Source organism: Daphnia magna, linkage group LG7, assembly GCF_020631705.1.
Source record: "Daphnia magna isolate NIES linkage group LG7, ASM2063170v1.1, whole genome shotgun sequence".
NCBI lineage: Eukaryota > Metazoa > Arthropoda > Branchiopoda > Diplostraca > Daphniidae > Daphnia > Daphnia magna.
Window position 1 is genome coordinate 11,124,862 of NC_059188.1, and position 16,505 is coordinate 11,141,366.

Here is a 16,505-nt window from a genome sequence, read left to right on the forward strand (position 1 = left end):
TATTGTTATCAATGTGTTAATGTTACATAAGATGCCACTGTATTTCTGTTTAGTTAAGGTTACGATACAACAGCTCCAATAATGCGACTTAAGCGACTAACTAAATGCTCCAATCACCAAATAAATCAAACAAAACAGAGGAAAACAAAAGGATTCGAAGCAACAACACAAATTTAGTTAAGTGATGTTGAAGCCATCAAAGCAACTCCTCGTTCATAGAAACTGAGTTTCTCTTCAGAATTGGCGACAACAAGATCAACGGTAAACAGGATTTCCGTTCTATTAGCGTTTAGATAAACAGGCAGTGTCACTGATCCAGCTTCCACTTGCTGTATCCCTTGAACTCGGCTCCAGCGTAGTCGCGTCAGAGATAGATCTGTCATCATGGCAGACGTGAGAAGAAGTTTGTTTTCCTTACTCACAGCTCCTTGCAGCTTCAATCCCTTAAGACTGAAGCAGCGGTCCTCATACACCGACGATACCTGATCTTCAATAGTCACCTGAAGTGAAAGCTCTTCCAAAGACCAGCTGTTTGCCTGCAAATGAGTGAAAAATTCAGTTGAAAATCATTGTTCGCGGTAATTAAAGCACTGCTGACAACATACCTGAGCCACGCACTGACGCGTAGCCGTGACGTAAGCTTCTGGATTGAAGAGACCACCAAGCCAGACGGTAATAGTTTGCAGCTCACGCGCACCATTTTGTGAAACCACCTGCGACACTTGCTGAAGCTGCTTCACACGCAAGCTGAAATCTGTTATCCATTGAATAACCGTGGTGCCAACTGGAATTGTGTAGCGACGCCAAGATCGCGGTAGAATTCCCTTTACTAGTTCACTGAGCATATGGCGATGGTAATTTGTCTGTTTCTTCTCGCCCTGAAATATGGAAAAGTTATGATCATCTAATCAATAAAAAAAAAACAAATGCAAATTCATCAATAATTTTACCTGACAAATATGGATGACATCGTTCAAATCTTGTCGGACATCCTGCAACAATTTAGCACCGCTATTGACTTCACGCTCAAAGAAGCGATACAGTGGGTCCTTGATGTTCTCAACTGTACGGCGCAGGGTGACAAGTGAATCGGGTAGGAGACCCATCCAGGTACGAGCGGATTCAAGCAAAGTACGCATCCAAGCTGGACGTCCGTCACTGCGCTGGGCAGCGGCTTCGTCTTTGTCCCGTTGGGCTGAAGCCAAATACGCTGGATCATCTTCATCGTCGTCGTCATCTTCCAGCAGTTGCATCTTCAACAATTTAGTAACCATATCAGTGCCTCTGGTGGTCAACAGCACCTTTTCTGCATTATTTGGTAATCCTAGCCAAGCTGGATATTGGCGATCAGACAATTGCTCAATCCACTGCAAAAACTGGTCACGTCGAATTCCTTCCGGCATAACTATACGACACGAATCGGCCGACTGCACTTCTTGACTGGAAACAAGCAGGAAATCCGCCTCGAAACTTTTAGGCGTAAAAAGCTTGGCGAGAAAAGAAGATAAAAGACGCTGATCGAACTCGTTGTCGATCTTGCCACCATAAATGCACTGGGACAGGAGAGTGCTCAAAGCATCCCATGGCACCTTTTCCGGTGGGAGGTTGGTTCGTCCTAAAGCCATCGTATCGATCCAAGTGTCGAGAGTGTCGCATGCAACCTTCAAATCCGATTCGTTGAACTCATAATATTTAGCCCAGCCTGAATCGAAAATGAAAAACTGTAATTGATTCAACAGAGAAAAGTATAATATCGCGATTTTACCAAGAGGACAGTAGCGCAAGCGCTCCTGGACAACAGCATGGAACCAAGCCAATAGGAAGTAGAGGCGAGTACGTTCGTTTGGTGCTTTCATCATTCGAGCAGCCGGCACTGCGCTGAATGTCCGCAACAGATTCGCCCGGATGCCAGGTGGTGGTTCGAAAACTAATACCTCCCCGACGCGTAACAAATTCACAGGAATCTTTGGATTGATTTCGGTTGTCAAAAACAAGCGGAAATTGGCATGTGGTTGAAGAGAATGCAACTTCTTCTCAAGCTGGACAAGCCACTGGGGAGCAAGATGAACATTTTTCAACATTACCCACCTAAAAAAGAAATGATTTTGAGGATTAGCTCCAGCTCATACATTCTATTCATTAATGCAGTAAGAAAATACCTTCCAGTTTTTACTGCCGAATTGATTGCCTTTTCAGCCTGGCTGAAACCTTCAGCGGAACCAATGGCAATGCTCGTTATTTGTCGATTGAGCTCGGTAGCCAAATCATCGAGACGACCAGATGCGTCAAAGCCGGGTGCGGAACAGAGGAGAACCGGAGTTCCAGCTTTCACCTCTGTGTCAACAATCTTGGCGAGATCTAATTCTTTCTCACCAGCTGGCATAAACGTCTCATTCAAAACAGCATCAACAAGTTGGTGACCAGCTGCAATTACTCGATCGGGACGAACTGCCTGGATAACCAAGAGTTTCATCATTGCCTGACTGATGGCGCTCAATGACTTTTCGGTGTCCCAAATGGCAGGCACACATGATTCAGGCACGTTGTGATGTAGGAACTGAGTGAATTCGTCGGACGACTCATTGATTCGCTTCACAAGGCCTTTAAAAGTTGGCAATTTCATCGAAAGCCGAGCCAAGGCATCGATTTCCTCGCTGCTTAGACCAAGGCTTTTAAGTTCTAAATGATAAAAAGCAGTTGGTTATTGCACGACGATTTTCTAACGACACGATTAAAAATGATTACCAGGCAAATCGGTGTTGTTGAGGACTCCGTCTTTGCCCCGCAAAAAGTGTTGAAATTCGGCATCCAAGTGTGGTTCAGAGTTAAGGCCCCGCAGATGAATCCGGCAGAGAAGGATAGCGAAAGTAAGGCGGTCAATGTGTAACATGCCACGAGCGACGCGGCAATAGACCACTTGGAAAAGATCTGACGTCACGATGGAGAGACGCTGGCCATAGTCGCTAACTTCCTTGAGCCGTACATTATTATACAGCACAGAGTGGAAGATGTCGAGGAAGAAGTGTAGCGAATATTGATACAGGAAGTGGACCTGACTCAACGAGTCCAACGTGAAATATATATTGCTGCACGCCTGCGACAGCGGCATGTATTGCTGAGAAACAGTCTCGATTTCTCCGATGACCTTGTCCGTTTCCTCTACTTTCTTATTGATTTCAGAAGCTTCTTGCTTCAACGTTTCGAGAGACGTTATTACTGAATCATCGTCAAGGATCTTGCCTTTGGCATCATTTAGCGCCTGAAGCAAAGACTTCTCCAACTGACGCAGACGTAAATGGTACTCTCCTATAATTTAAATAAAATTTTTGAAACGTACAGATATCACCGAGTAAAAAAAAAAATAAAATAATTACCTTGTAGTTTAAGCAGATCTGATCGCTTTTCATCAATATCAGGTCGTTCAGCTTTGAGAACGGAATTAAGACACTGACTTTGCAGCGAACTGCGCGTGACGGTAAAGTTCACAAACGTGACACGAGAGCAAATGTCAGGTGGGAATTCCACAGATGGATCGCGAGTTGATAGGAAAATGGTGAAAGATGGTGAAAGATCAATGTCTTGATCTCCCAATGTAATTAGAACGCGACCACCAGTGCGTCGCAATTCGCGGTTCAGGACGGGATTGAGAATGGGATCGTAGTTTTCGACATCTTGTACTAGGAGCGGGTTACCGAAACGCAAGGCGGATTCCAAGTTTTTACGGAAGGCGTCATCCAGGAAACTTGTTCGTGTAATTTTACGGTCCTTGAACTCATTCATGATGAATTCAGTTGCCTGGCCAGACGGATCAATGATCAACGGATAGCGGTTGAAACGACGCAGCATAATAGCGTTTTCTGTGCACAGTTCGTCTGCCGGAAGGGCATTGGCTTGCCAACGTAGTCGCTCGTCTGGATTGGACAAGTATTCCGTGCGGGCAATATCCGAGCGGTATTGAATGTTAGCCGCCTGTAATTAGTTGGCGAATAAAATGAAAGACTGTAATTTAGAGAAAACGAATGACACAGGTTTTTTGATTTGTCGTTACCTGAAGATGTGAACACCACCGAGTGAACAGACTGTGACGGTACTGCTGATCAAAGTAACCGGCATACGCCAAAAAAGCGGACGATAGAAGAGTGTCACCAACAATGGTTGACATCTGGGTACGGAAAGTTTCACTCGAAGCCTCCCAACGTTCTTTCTCAATACCCAGGGATTTCAGCAGGCCAATACTGCGATCTACTTTACCCTGGACCGTCTCGAGATCCATTTTGATGGCTTGTGCTTGCGAAATGAGTAAGGCATACTCTTCCTTGTATGAAGCGATACTGTGCTCAAGGGTAGCGATCAACGTCGTCGTCTCTTCGCCTCGTTTTTTGTTGACATCTGCTTGTTTTTCTAAACTTTTTAGTTCGTTCCTCAGCGGTTCAACGCGCTTCAGCATGTCAGCGTAGTTGACCTGTGCCGTTGCCCATTTTACCAGCGGTCCACAAGCAACACTAGCCCGGTTAACTTTATCGAAGTTGTAGTCAGGATTGTTAAGATATTTGTTGATCATCTGATCGCGGACGTTATCGGAAATATCTTCGGTGGAGAAATTAACGATCGTCGAAATGAAGTTTTCACGGACAATAATGGAACGGATGGTCTTCCAATCGGATGTGGCTTCTCCTAGAAGAAGACAGATGGCTTCCAAAGCCAATTTAACTGGAGCTGGAGGATTGTTGAGCGACTTCAACTCAACTAAATGCTGTTTCTTAATGCCTTTGACGGCCTGTTGGGCTTCGATAACGGCCGGTTCCACTTGATCCAAGTCAGCCATAACATCTTTCTTCTTGATAGCAATCTCGTGGGTTTGCTTTTCGATCATGGCCTGAATCTCTTGACTAGTGATTTTCTTCTGCTCGGCCTCGTTTTGGTCTTTCACCATCTGGCGCAATTTCGAATTGGCAGCCTCGTTCTTCGTCTGAAGCTCTTGTGACTTCACAGCTAGAGATTTTTGCATCTCCTCGACCTGCTCCACAGTCTCAGCGATCTTATTCAGACCGACATTCAAATGAAGCTGTTGCTCCTCCAAGTCAGAACGTTTTTCATGATACAAATTGACGAATTGGTTTATGAAATCCAAGTAATGGCGGGGAGTGATGGCTGTGCTGCGGCCACCTCGCTTTATCAGTCGTGCGCAAGCATGATGCAGCGTCTGATGGACGTACACCGTTGCATTGATTACCGCATCACGATGTGAAGGTGGTAAACGTAGAGCCGGGAAAGCCGCCGGGAAGTGATCACTGACAATCCAGTTGGGTCGTTCAAGATCCACTCTGTTGGTAAACTCCTTGCCGACCTGGAAGAATGCAGAATCTACACAAAAAGATGAAGAATGAGCACACAGTATTCAGCAACATTCTTTGATCATACTACTCACCACTCCAATCCCCAAACCAGTTCAGTACGCAACGATTGAACAAGGCTGGAGATGTTGATGCGCGATCCTTCAATCCTTCTGATGAAGGATTCATCGTAAAGACGACGTGAAGGTTACGCATAACTTGATGCGTAAACCACTTGTAGAGTTCTTCAGCCGAATCAAGCATGAGGCCTTCTCGTTGAGCACCTTCTTTGCATTGCGTCATGAGCGTAGTATATTCATCACCTTCGAACAAACCGGGTACTTCTCCGTTGGCCAGGAGGGTATTCATTCTTTCTAGGAATCCAGACTCCAAGACATTGGACTCGTCCAACATGAAACAAATCTTCTCATCCTTGCAGCCGGCTCGACGTAGCAGCTGACGAAGATCTTCATCAAAATCAGCAGCGGTATATTTGTTATGGACTTTGACTTGGAAAACCGAGAGTCCATTCATCCAAGCAACGAATCGCGACAGCGTTGTTTTGCCAGCCCCGGAAACTCCGATCAGTAACAAGTGACCTTGTGGCTGGCGGAAAATTCGATCGATACGGAGAACATGATCTAGAACCTCGTCAAAGAGAACGAGCTGAACATCAAGCTCCTCTTCGTAGAATACTTTGAGACGTGCCTTGACATAGCTTCGCAGTTCCTCGCGATCCACAGGGATATAGTTCTTGGAGAGCCAGTTGGAAAAGAGGATGGGACGGGCCAAAGCTTCTTCACGATTAATATTAGGGAAATGTTTCAGGCCAACACTATCAATATTCTCATTTGTCCACTGACGTTCAACATCATCCACCAAGCGATCCTGGAACAAACGTAGGGCTTCGTGCGCCCAGAGACGAACGAGGCCTTCGACAGACAGCGTTTCCAGCGGTCGAATAGCTTCACAAATGCCGCGGACCCAACGTGTCATTTCACGAGGAGAATACACGTAATGTGGTTGCATGTCCTGTGTAAAGCGTTCTTGCGAGAGCAGGTAAAATTCAACCATGGCATTTGTCAATGGGTCAGCAAAAGTGCGCAAAGATGGAACAAGTCGCAGCATGGCTCGATTGAAGGTTCCGTAAATCTGTTTGAGCGATGTTTGTCCAGGGTAATCGACATATACAATAGGAACATGACGCAGGAAGCGATGCGTTAGGGGTTTACGGCCAGGATCCGTTGGCGGGTTGCAAGCTCCGACAAACTGGATGCGCTCCATTTTGACCCATGACTGCTCGCCGCTAGAACCGCCAGGAGTAGGTCGCCAAAATCCACCCTGTTCAACCATCTGGCGTAAGAAGGAGATTACACGCTGAGTTCCGTATTTGTCCATGTCTGGCAAGTTGATTTCGTCGCAGAAGAGTACAAGCCATTTGCCTAGCTGAACAGGTGACAGCACCATGCCGTTGGGTGTTTTACGATATTCGCAGTAGTGATCGAAAGTTTTTAGAAGAAGTTCCGGCGAAGTGGCGGATGAAAAGTTCAGGCCAACGACTTCCATGTCTGGCAAGGCTCTTAATGCTGAAAACAAGGTCATAGTTTTACCAGATCCAGGTGGACCACAGAGAACCAATGGTTTGTGATCGGCCAGCCAGGTGTAGAGTAGTGACTCGTGCCGCACCGTGTCCAGTGTAGGAACGACAATGTCCGGTGTGGCCACTTTGTGAGTTTCCACTTCAATCTGAGGTACTTTCGAAGACCAAGGCACCCATTCACCTCCGATGCTGACCTCGTAATCGATAATAGGCATGTTCGGTGGTGGAAGAGGAATAGTCGTCAGCCCCCTTAAGAATTCTCCCAAGTCATTTCGAGCTGTAAGACAAAAGAAAACAAATTATGACCGAACTAATAACAAAAATCAACAGAGATTTCAATATCACCTTTCAGCTTTCCATCGCCTGCAAAGCTCCACAAAATAGCATAAACAAGGGCTTTGGGAATGTAGCGTTCTAGCTGATCCGACTGCATCGGGAAATCCATGTGAGCTGTTTTTTTTTTTTACAATAGTATACAATTAAAAATTGATTTGACACGAGGAAAAGGCTCGGACTTACTATGATTATAATTCAGGATGTTACGAACAGATTGATTGAGCATGGAAAACAAAGCGTTTAAAGCCCGGAATCGCGTGAAATCCATGATATGCTCTATATGGGTAGCTGCATGCTCCAGAGCGCGGATAACCATTCCGTCAGGTGAGAAATGGAGCTGGAGAATATTTGCCACATCTCGCTGCACTTGGATGGTAGGCGATAAAACTTCTTCTATTTTCTTCTCGCCTGGTTTGCCAGACGAAGTGCGGGCGGTATCCTCTTCACCTTCTTCGAGAGGAACGTGACGCAGACGAGCGAGGTAATGTTCAAAGATGATTTCAGACGTGAGAACATCTTCAGAAAACCACACCATACCGCAACGCGATACTGTAGCCAAGGTAGCATACTTCAGATCTTGTACTTCAAACATAATCCGAACATTTGGTGGGATAGAGAGACGTTCACCATTTGGTAGAGTCCTGCAAAAGAATCAAACGTCATGAATGCAGACAGATTAAGCCAATTTATAATATGAAATTACAATAATTTATTGTCATCCAAAACGGAGTTAAGATTTTCCACCCATTCAGGATCGACATCACCATCGAAAATGATCCACTGTCGCTTGTTGATTTCTCCTCGAACGTTGTCGATGATTTTACGGAGAATATGCGTGAATAGACCATCAGTCCATTCACGGGTGTTGGGATCGAGGACTCCGTAAAGGGCTTCCTTTGAAATGGCTTTGGGATCGATGACATGGGACACTCCTTCAGTGCCCTCAAGCCGTTCCAACGATTTCAGTAAAACGCGCCAAGCGGTCGATTTCCCCGATCCGGATGGACCTACCATCATCAAACCATGATTCAGTTGGCTGATCTGATAAAGCTGCAACACTTTCTCCATCCACATGGATCCTTGTTCGTCGTTCTCGCCGCAAATTAGATACTCCTCGTGGCATACTTTACGGATCTGCTCTCGAAGACCAGCCATTTCTGCGCGTGTGTAGGCAATGCCAGGGAAGACATCAGTCAAAAGCGAGAAGAGAAGAGGAATATCCTCAGCAACTAATTTCGGAACCATTGTCTCACAGACGGATTGGATAAGGATTTCCTGTTCAGGGAGGTTTTCAGCGATAACACTTTCGTCTATGAACGTTTCTCCACGTTCTACCATGTCTTCTCTGATTTTCTGGATACGGTCACGTTTGACATTTCCAGCTGATACCAGCACGGATTTCAGAGCACGAAGGCCGAAGTCGTAGTGAGATTGGTTTGACAATTGCTCATCGCACAGCTTGAAAAAGGGAACAATTTTTTGGGCCAGCTTTTCGGCTGTTCTGAAGCCCTGAGAAAAGAGCATGACTTCAGCAATTAGCTGTCGATCTGGTGTTGTCATGGCGAGAGATCGGAAGAGTTTCTTCAAGTTGTCGGGTAGGTTCGAACGGCCGGCATAGCCCGGATTCATCGTAATGAAGATGGCCATATCTTGAGATACTTTAACTTGTTTGCCAACCAACTCAATCACTAGACTGCCTTCTTTCTTGTTATCTTTCTGTGATTTCAAAGCTTCCTGGATGGTCTGCACCTGTTGAGATACGGCAGAAAGCATCCGCTCTTCCAAACGGTTAAACTCATCAAAGCAGCCCCACGCCCCGACCTGTTGAGACAACGAATTAGTTAATCGTTGAATAACGTAAAATTTTTTATGATACTATACCTGACATAAACCAACAAAGATTCTGCCCATGGCCTGAAAATCGAAAGTTTCGTCACAGTTAAAAACGAGGACAAATCGACCAAGTTGGTGTCCCAGGGCCTTGACGGATTCTGTTTTGCCCGTTCCAGCAGGTCCAAAAGGCGAACCACCTAGACGAGATTCTAGTGCTTGGGTCATCGTCAGATAACAACGATCAGTCAACGGCGTTTGGACTAGCCTATCTTGTACTCCGAGGTACTCGAAGCCGTATTGAAATTTGGCGTTAGCCATGTAGATGGATAGTTGTTTCAGAGTATCCGTCTGCTTGGGGTCGAAGTAGAAGCGCATCTGGCAGAGCCATTCGAATGCCTTAGGATGGGTGATGCTTGACTGTATGAGCCGTCGCGTAACCGTGCGTTTATGAACGAATTCATTGATGAGGTGTTCCAACTTGCGGCGGCGGAGAGCTGGTTGTTCTTGGAGCACGGAATCAGCCAAAACGGTAAGCGTTGATTCTACTTGGCTCAGCACACGCTGAACTGGCACTAGAGAATTGTCACCAGCTGTGCTGACTGCTTGCAATGCCGCTTCGACGTCCTCACTCCACATAATCTGCGCAGCTAGAACAACAATTTGCGCCTCATATTTGTCGCACCAGCTCATAAATGCAGGTTGATCAATAACACCCTCCTTGAACTGGCGGATATCGCGAACAGAATCTGCCAGATGCTGGGCCAAAGTAACACGCATCTCTTTTTCTACTTGCGTAAGCCATTCATTGATTTTCGGATACTCAACAGTTGATACTGACGTATTGAAAATTACCTGACACAAACAAAAAAAATAAGTAAATATAGCCACAACTGACATGAAATATGGAATTTTCGAATTATTTACCTCTTCTCCTTCACGTGAGGCAATGCCAAGAATAACGTTATTGTCATCGTTCAAGAGAATGGCATTCACACCAGCAAACATCTTTTTGAAATGTTTCTGCAAACGGGGGATATTTTTGCTGTTGCCGATAATCTCCAGCAAATCTTCGTCTCCGACAAAATAGAATCGTGGGAAAGAGGCACGCTCACGTTCAAGGTACTCTCCAAGTGCTTTTTGAATTTTCCCCAGAAGGTCCGCAAGGCGTTCTAGCGAACGTTGAACGCCAGGAATATTCAAAACGTCCATGACCATAGGTGACTTCGAAACTTTCTTCATCAGAGTTAAGAACTCCGAACTGATGCTTTGGAATCGGGACGTTTCCACAGGCAGAAGGGCTTTGATGTCTGCGCTACCGCTAAAAATACCTTCGAGGTATACCCATCGACGCTGAACGTCGATCCAAACGTCAAATAAAGCGTTAATTCGGTTGAGTTTTTCTTCCCAGGTAAGAGCTTCTTCTTCGAAGACTTTGTAATAAGGAGACAATTTCATTGCAGCCAAGGAGTTGATATGTTCTTTAACCTTGTTGAACAGATCATCCCATCCTCTGATTAGCCGACACTTGTTCTGGTAATTGATGAGCTCCAGTTCGTATGTTTGCCAAGCTTCACGAACTTGTTTCAAGAATTCTTCCAACGCCATTTCACCTTGTGCGACCAGAATAACATCACGGACAACAGGCTCATTCTTCTGTAGGTCAATATCCCAGACCTGACCAAGAGTGAGGTCTGAAAGGATCCAATTAACACGCAGCTGTTTCATGAGCTGCTTCCAGTGACGCTCTTTCAATGCGTCTGATTTCAACTCCGTCACCAAGACGTTAACTTTGCCATAAGACTGAAGAGTTTTGCGGACATACTCGAATGATGCATACTGGCGAAGACGGGATGGCAATTCTTTCATTTGAGATAAAAGATTATCAATCTGCTGACGCAATTTCCGAGGCTGGACTGATAGCCAAGGTTTCTCTTTCATTTCATCGATCTGTTCCCAAATTTTACGCAATTCGGACCAAACACCTTTCAAGTCCTGCATTTCCTCAAATGCCACCTATTTCCCACAAGAATTTTATCATTAGACAAATCCATTGTAACTTGCGGAATGAATTTACCTGCATGCGCTCTTCATTGGTCGATATAGGTCCAGTTTCTTGCAGTTCCAGGGCCTCCTTGGCCTTGCCCACCTTATCACGTTCTTCTTTCAGGCGCGAATATTTTGTCTCAAACAACTGCAAGCGCTGGAGTGCCTCATCAGGACGCATGTGACCCTCCACGGGCTTAGTTTTCTCCCAGTCTCCTAGGTAATCTTGAGTGCGACTTTCGACGGCTTTATCTTCGGCCACAATCTTTTGTTGAAGGCTGGCCACTTGTGTCTGGATGGCGTTGTCTTTGCGCTTAATGATCTCGCTGAATGCACCCCATTCGCCTTCAATGTTGTCGACATGGAGCCACTGGTTGGGAAACTGGAAACGCTGACGTTCCAGAATGCGTTGTCCTTCTTTGTAGGTGTCCACTTGTTTCTCCCACGCCTTCATCTTGCGCTTCAGTGACTGCACATACGTGATGAGTCCCACTGCATCCGCAGTACTTCCAGCTTCCAATGATTGCTGCTCGAGTTCGCTTCGTGATTTGCTAACGTGGGTGTGGAATTGTGCCATTTCATTGCCGAGCATTGCGCCAAACTTGCCAAGGACCTCCTTGTGCCACGAGTCGTACTTCAGTGTCACCTTGCTTTGAACTTTACCGTAGTCGATAACCACTGCTCCGAACTCCTTGCGGGTTTCGGTAGTATCAAAGATGGTGCGTGATTTCTTAATGTCATTCAAGCAGCGCATCCACAGGCTGATGTCCTCCTTTAAGGTACCGTAAAGCTTCTCCGGTTGCAAGTCCCACAAAGCCTGGTAGTTAAACCATTCATCAACGTAGACCTTCACCTCCTTCATTCTACCTTCGATGGCATTATAGGCTGCAGACAGAACTTCCGGGCCATCTGGCATTTTTGTGAGAAGATCGCGATATGTTTGAGATGTAGGGCGATCTAGCGCAACTTGATAACGGGTGCTCTGAATGCGGGTCAACGAAGTAACAATGGCTTGCCAGGCAAACATCAGCTCATAGATCTTGGTGCGAGCTTCTGGTAGCGGAGGATGCAAATACCTAAAAGATAAACATGTGTTAAGAAAACGGATTAAAATGGAAATATTTAGTAATTAACGCACATTGTCTGGTTCGTGATGCGAATCTCGTGAACAATCGTGCGAATTTGGGGCTGTCCTCCAAGTTTCACGGCGGGCGCTGGAGGCACATCTGTATCCATAGTATTATCGACATCAGCATCTTTGCGACCCTCAAGAGCTTGCGTCCAAGCCAGAATTCCAGCTTGCAGACGAGAAGCCAAACGCTTCTCCACCTCTTCGTCCAGTTTGGTTACCCACTGCTGCAAATTCGAGTACTGACGAAGGCTGAGGTCGTCGACCATCTTTTGGATCTTGGACAAGATGTCAGAAAACGTGTTAGCCGAGTAGGTGCAAGTCTCCAGCGAGCGGACGTCGATGTCAATTTGTTCTTCAATGGCCAATAAGTCATCGACCTTTTCGTGAAAATGGAAAACACATTCAGCAAGACGCTGAACGTATGGGTCGAGCTTGTAGGACTCCCACACCAAGCCAACTCCCTGTCAAGCAAATTTTATTATATTTCTAAACAGTACTATGACAACAGAATATGTGGTTACCTCAGCAATCAACAGCTGGGCTTCGCGATGCATTCCAGCGGCCAATAGACTTACGTTGTATTTCTCTTCCATCTGAAACATGTTGGAAGTAATTCGGAATTAGTAATGAAAGTAAGCTGGTTCTGGATCCTATTAGTCATGTCAATAAAGCCGAGTCTTTTTCCACCAAAAAGTGAAAAAAAAATAAAAATAATAATCATAGAACAAAAAAAAAAAATAAAGCATAAAGACATTTTGTTTAGCATGCGCAGTTAGCCCGGCCATGAGCAATTAACCCGGATTTGTGAAATGTAAAGCGGACGTGCGTGATCGTACTACTAGTATAATCAATTGAGTGGGTCAGGCTTGTTGAGACGGTAAGAAGAGAAAAGCCATGATAAAAAAGAAAATAAATTTTAGGAAAAACGGCCCTAAAGGCTAACCTTGGAAGGGGCTGAAGGCTGTCCAATAGCCAGCTTTGGCGTTGACATTACAACAGCCCAATGTTGAGGGAGGAAGAGAAAAAGATGAAATATTTTGTGTAAAAAATGCGGGCTATTAAAAACCCCCTGGACATTTCTATCAATTCACTCTTATTCACAAAGCGGTGAGAAAATTATGTTCCCGTATAAAGGGCGTCTTGTCCTCATCAATTAATGATTTAAATATACCCCAAAAAGGGTTGGTCAATCACAAGAACTATTGAATGATAGAAAGTCGTTGATACCTTTTCCAGGGTGCGTTCATAAGTTCGGATACTTTCAATCAGCGAAACGGCGAAGGGGTAAAGCTGATTCGCTTGGTGAGCCTTGTTGACAATGGCCAGTGGTACGCGGAAGTTGAGGATCTTCAAGTTGCGCACCTCCTTGGCTAATGTGATGATTTCGGGCAAAAAGTTGACGCGAAGACGAAGGGTATTACCTCGGCCACCGATACGAGTTCGCTGCGTGTCAATAGTGAAGATTCGGCCCGAAACACCCAAATTGCGCTGTTGAACTTTACGCGCCCAATCCTCAAAAATTTCTTGAGTATTGAGCTTCAAGCGAAAACTGTCACCATCTGCCTTCAGTTTCTGACCTTCTACATGGTTTTCCCAACCTTTTCCTAGATGCCGAAGAATTAAATAATAAAGGTAAAAATCAAAGGAAGAATAAATTACTAAGATTATTACCCAACACATCTTCGACGCGCTTCATATAGGTATTCAGTTGCCTTTCGACCTGACGAGCCCAAATGATGGAACCAGAAGTAGGCGGAAGGTCCCAGATATGGCTCATTCGACACGCTTTGCTCGCCGGATATTGAACCTGAAACGAACATTAAAAATTAAATAACATAGAATGAAATTAGTCGAGAATTGCTTGAATTACCTTGAATTTTTCATGCAGAGCCTCAATGTCATCTTTCACACGCTGAATCAGCTGAGTCTGGTATTCACGAATAGCTCCACGGATATGAGGCCGGATGAATAGGGCGTTGAATCGTGAAAAGATGCGGAACATTTCGTTGGCATTTTTTGCAGTACCGAGTTGATCGCGAAGACGAGCCGTAATACGAGTTTCGACACGATCGATGCGTTCTTCATAACGGCGTAGGGCAGCTTCCCAAGCTTCTGTGCCTTCTTTACTAATATCCAGACCGTCGACTACCTTAACATTCTCGTATGCCAAATTGACCTCTTCAATGGCATTGATGTCAGCAGGATTCATCAAGGCGAATTCAGGAGTGATGCGCTGTTGTTCAGGGGCAACAACATCCACGGTTTCAAGATTCTGGCGCGGAGGCAACATTGGTGGCAGAACCCGACCGATGACACTGCAAAGCTGCTCATGCTGACGCCTAAATTTACGCATCTGTTCCATACGCGACTGGAGCTTCTTGTGGGCTGGAGTTACACGCCAAAAGCTTTTCATATCTTCACGCTTCTTCTTGGCCATGTCCCTCATCAAGCCGTGGAATTTTTCATGTTCGTCGTCCCACGTATTGAAGACTTCAAAGCATTGATTCATGACCTTTTCGAATTCATCAAATGGCACATGCATAAGACGGCGAGTGCTTAGTACTTTCAGAAGCTGATTGCTAAGGTCTCGGGAAATGGCCTCCACAAGACGCAGAGAACGTTGGATTGGGTACTTGGTATTACGAATTTTCCGTAGGTGGTTAAAGATAGCAATAACGGCAGAACGGATACGCTCCAGTTCAGTAGCCGAAAGCAAGTCGTTAATGGGAAAGTCTTTCATCAACGGGTTGTAATCGTTGACCATGGCCAGGGCTTGTTTAAGACCTGTATCTGTGTCGAAACTGACGGTAGCATGAAATCGTTTACCATGCTTCAAGATGTCCAGAGTTAGAGCAACTTCCAGACTCTCGCGTTTCTCCTGTATACGCAGCAAAGCCCGCTCCAAATTCAGCCAGAAACTTATTTCCTTTAGATACAATAATGCGATACAATTTTGGTATTCGACAACCAGTAACAAATACATTTACCTGCAAAGCAGTTCCAGATGAAGGATCACGGTCCAAACGTGTAACTTTGCGAATTTCTCTGATCCAGCGGTTGACTCCATTTTGAAGACTGTTGAGGAAAGATGAATCTTCGACTTTGTCGCCGAAATCAGCTACCTTGGGCTTCACGTTGTCTTCGAGGCATTTCTTTACTACTTGACTCACGTTAAGGTGAATCGGCAAAGAAATTTCAGGGATATCTATGTTTTGTTGAAGATGCAACAAACCCATTTCCAGTTCGGAAATCTTTTTCTCAACTGACGGTGCCATCTTGTCACCATCACGGGTATCTGCTCTGCCTGATTCTTTGATGTACGACTTAAAATAGGGAGCCATAGCCCCGCTGACAAATGAGTGCAAGGTTTCATATGGAGAACCTTCACTAAAGTTCACTAACTGAATTTGTGACACTATTTGCTTGTCAGCTTCAAGAACGGCTCCACGCTTAATGCAAACAATGCTGCAAACAAAAACCTGATAATTTTACATTGAACTTTTGTCATATCAACAACCATTCATACCTGCTCATTTTGGAACTGGTAAACTGCACATTTGTTGAGATGTAATAAGTCACAAGCTCTTTATCATCTTCAGTTTCACCACTTTGGTCTCCTGCAACTGCATCTTCGTCTATGTACCCAGAAAACATATTTAGGTTAAGATTATACTACAGTAACAGCAACGCCAGCAACACTGAAAGAAAATTCTTGCCATAGACTTGCCTTTTGTCGAGCTGCGTTGAATGAATATTGCCCTAGTCTGTGGATCGCTAATGAATTTCCTGATGGCTTCCTGGTGGGATTTATCCCCAAGAGCTGTTTCAAATGCCTGTGATGTTATGACATCTTCTTCCAAGCAAACAGGGACAGCTTTTCTCAAATACTTTAGAAAATTATTGACATCGGCTAAAGCTACTTGGACTTGGGCTTGGTCGCCCACGTCCGAAATATCCGTCATTTCCGAGCTATCTTTTCCTGTTGATTATGCAACCAACTTGAAATTGAAATCAAAACTACGTCAACTGATGGAACCAAAGTATGAATGAAATGACATCGCCTACCTTTTGAACAATTTAAACAGCGATGATGACCGCTCAATGTTTGACTTGTAACCGAACTATCTATTAGTCAATGAAATGTCACTGCAAGCTTACAGCTCACAGCTGTGTGTGATCTGTCCGTCTTCAGTGCCGTGACACCGTCGTTCGTGCGATGGCGAACGAC

At 45.1% G+C, this 16,505-nt stretch overlaps 1 protein-coding gene across 3 annotated transcripts; it reads right to left on the reverse strand.

The window, feature by feature from the left end:
- Nucleotides 1-16: 16 nt before the first annotated feature.
- Nucleotides 17-16,486, reverse strand: LOC116926284 (dynein heavy chain, cytoplasmic). 3 transcript variants are annotated; one of them, XM_045177362.1, is made up of 25 exons: nucleotides 16,343-16,486; nucleotides 16,005-16,275; nucleotides 15,804-15,912; nucleotides 15,265-15,742; nucleotides 14,148-15,203; nucleotides 13,949-14,084; nucleotides 13,505-13,881; nucleotides 13,221-13,253; nucleotides 12,799-12,870; nucleotides 12,284-12,738; nucleotides 11,177-12,221; nucleotides 10,027-11,115; nucleotides 9,151-9,954; nucleotides 7,973-9,090; nucleotides 7,453-7,910; nucleotides 7,279-7,383; nucleotides 5,429-7,210; nucleotides 4,049-5,364; nucleotides 3,375-3,969; nucleotides 2,746-3,306; nucleotides 2,160-2,679; nucleotides 1,766-2,088; nucleotides 951-1,702; nucleotides 606-878; nucleotides 17-536 (listed from the first exon to the last, which is right to left on the reverse strand). In XM_045177362.1, the coding sequence occupies exons 2-25, from the start codon at nucleotides 16,237-16,239 to the stop codon at nucleotides 174-176; spliced, it is 14,055 nt and encodes a 4,684-aa protein (XP_045033297.1). In that variant the 5' UTR covers nucleotides 16,240-16,275; nucleotides 16,343-16,486; the 3' UTR covers nucleotides 17-173. The 3 variants fall into 3 exon arrangements, with proteins under 3 accessions (XP_045033297.1, XP_045033298.1, XP_045033299.1); XM_045177363.1 differs by having other exon boundaries at nucleotides 16,005-16,256; nucleotides 16,343-16,473; XM_045177364.1 differs by lacking the exon at nucleotides 13,221-13,253.
- Nucleotides 16,487-16,505: the final 19 nt, after the last annotated feature.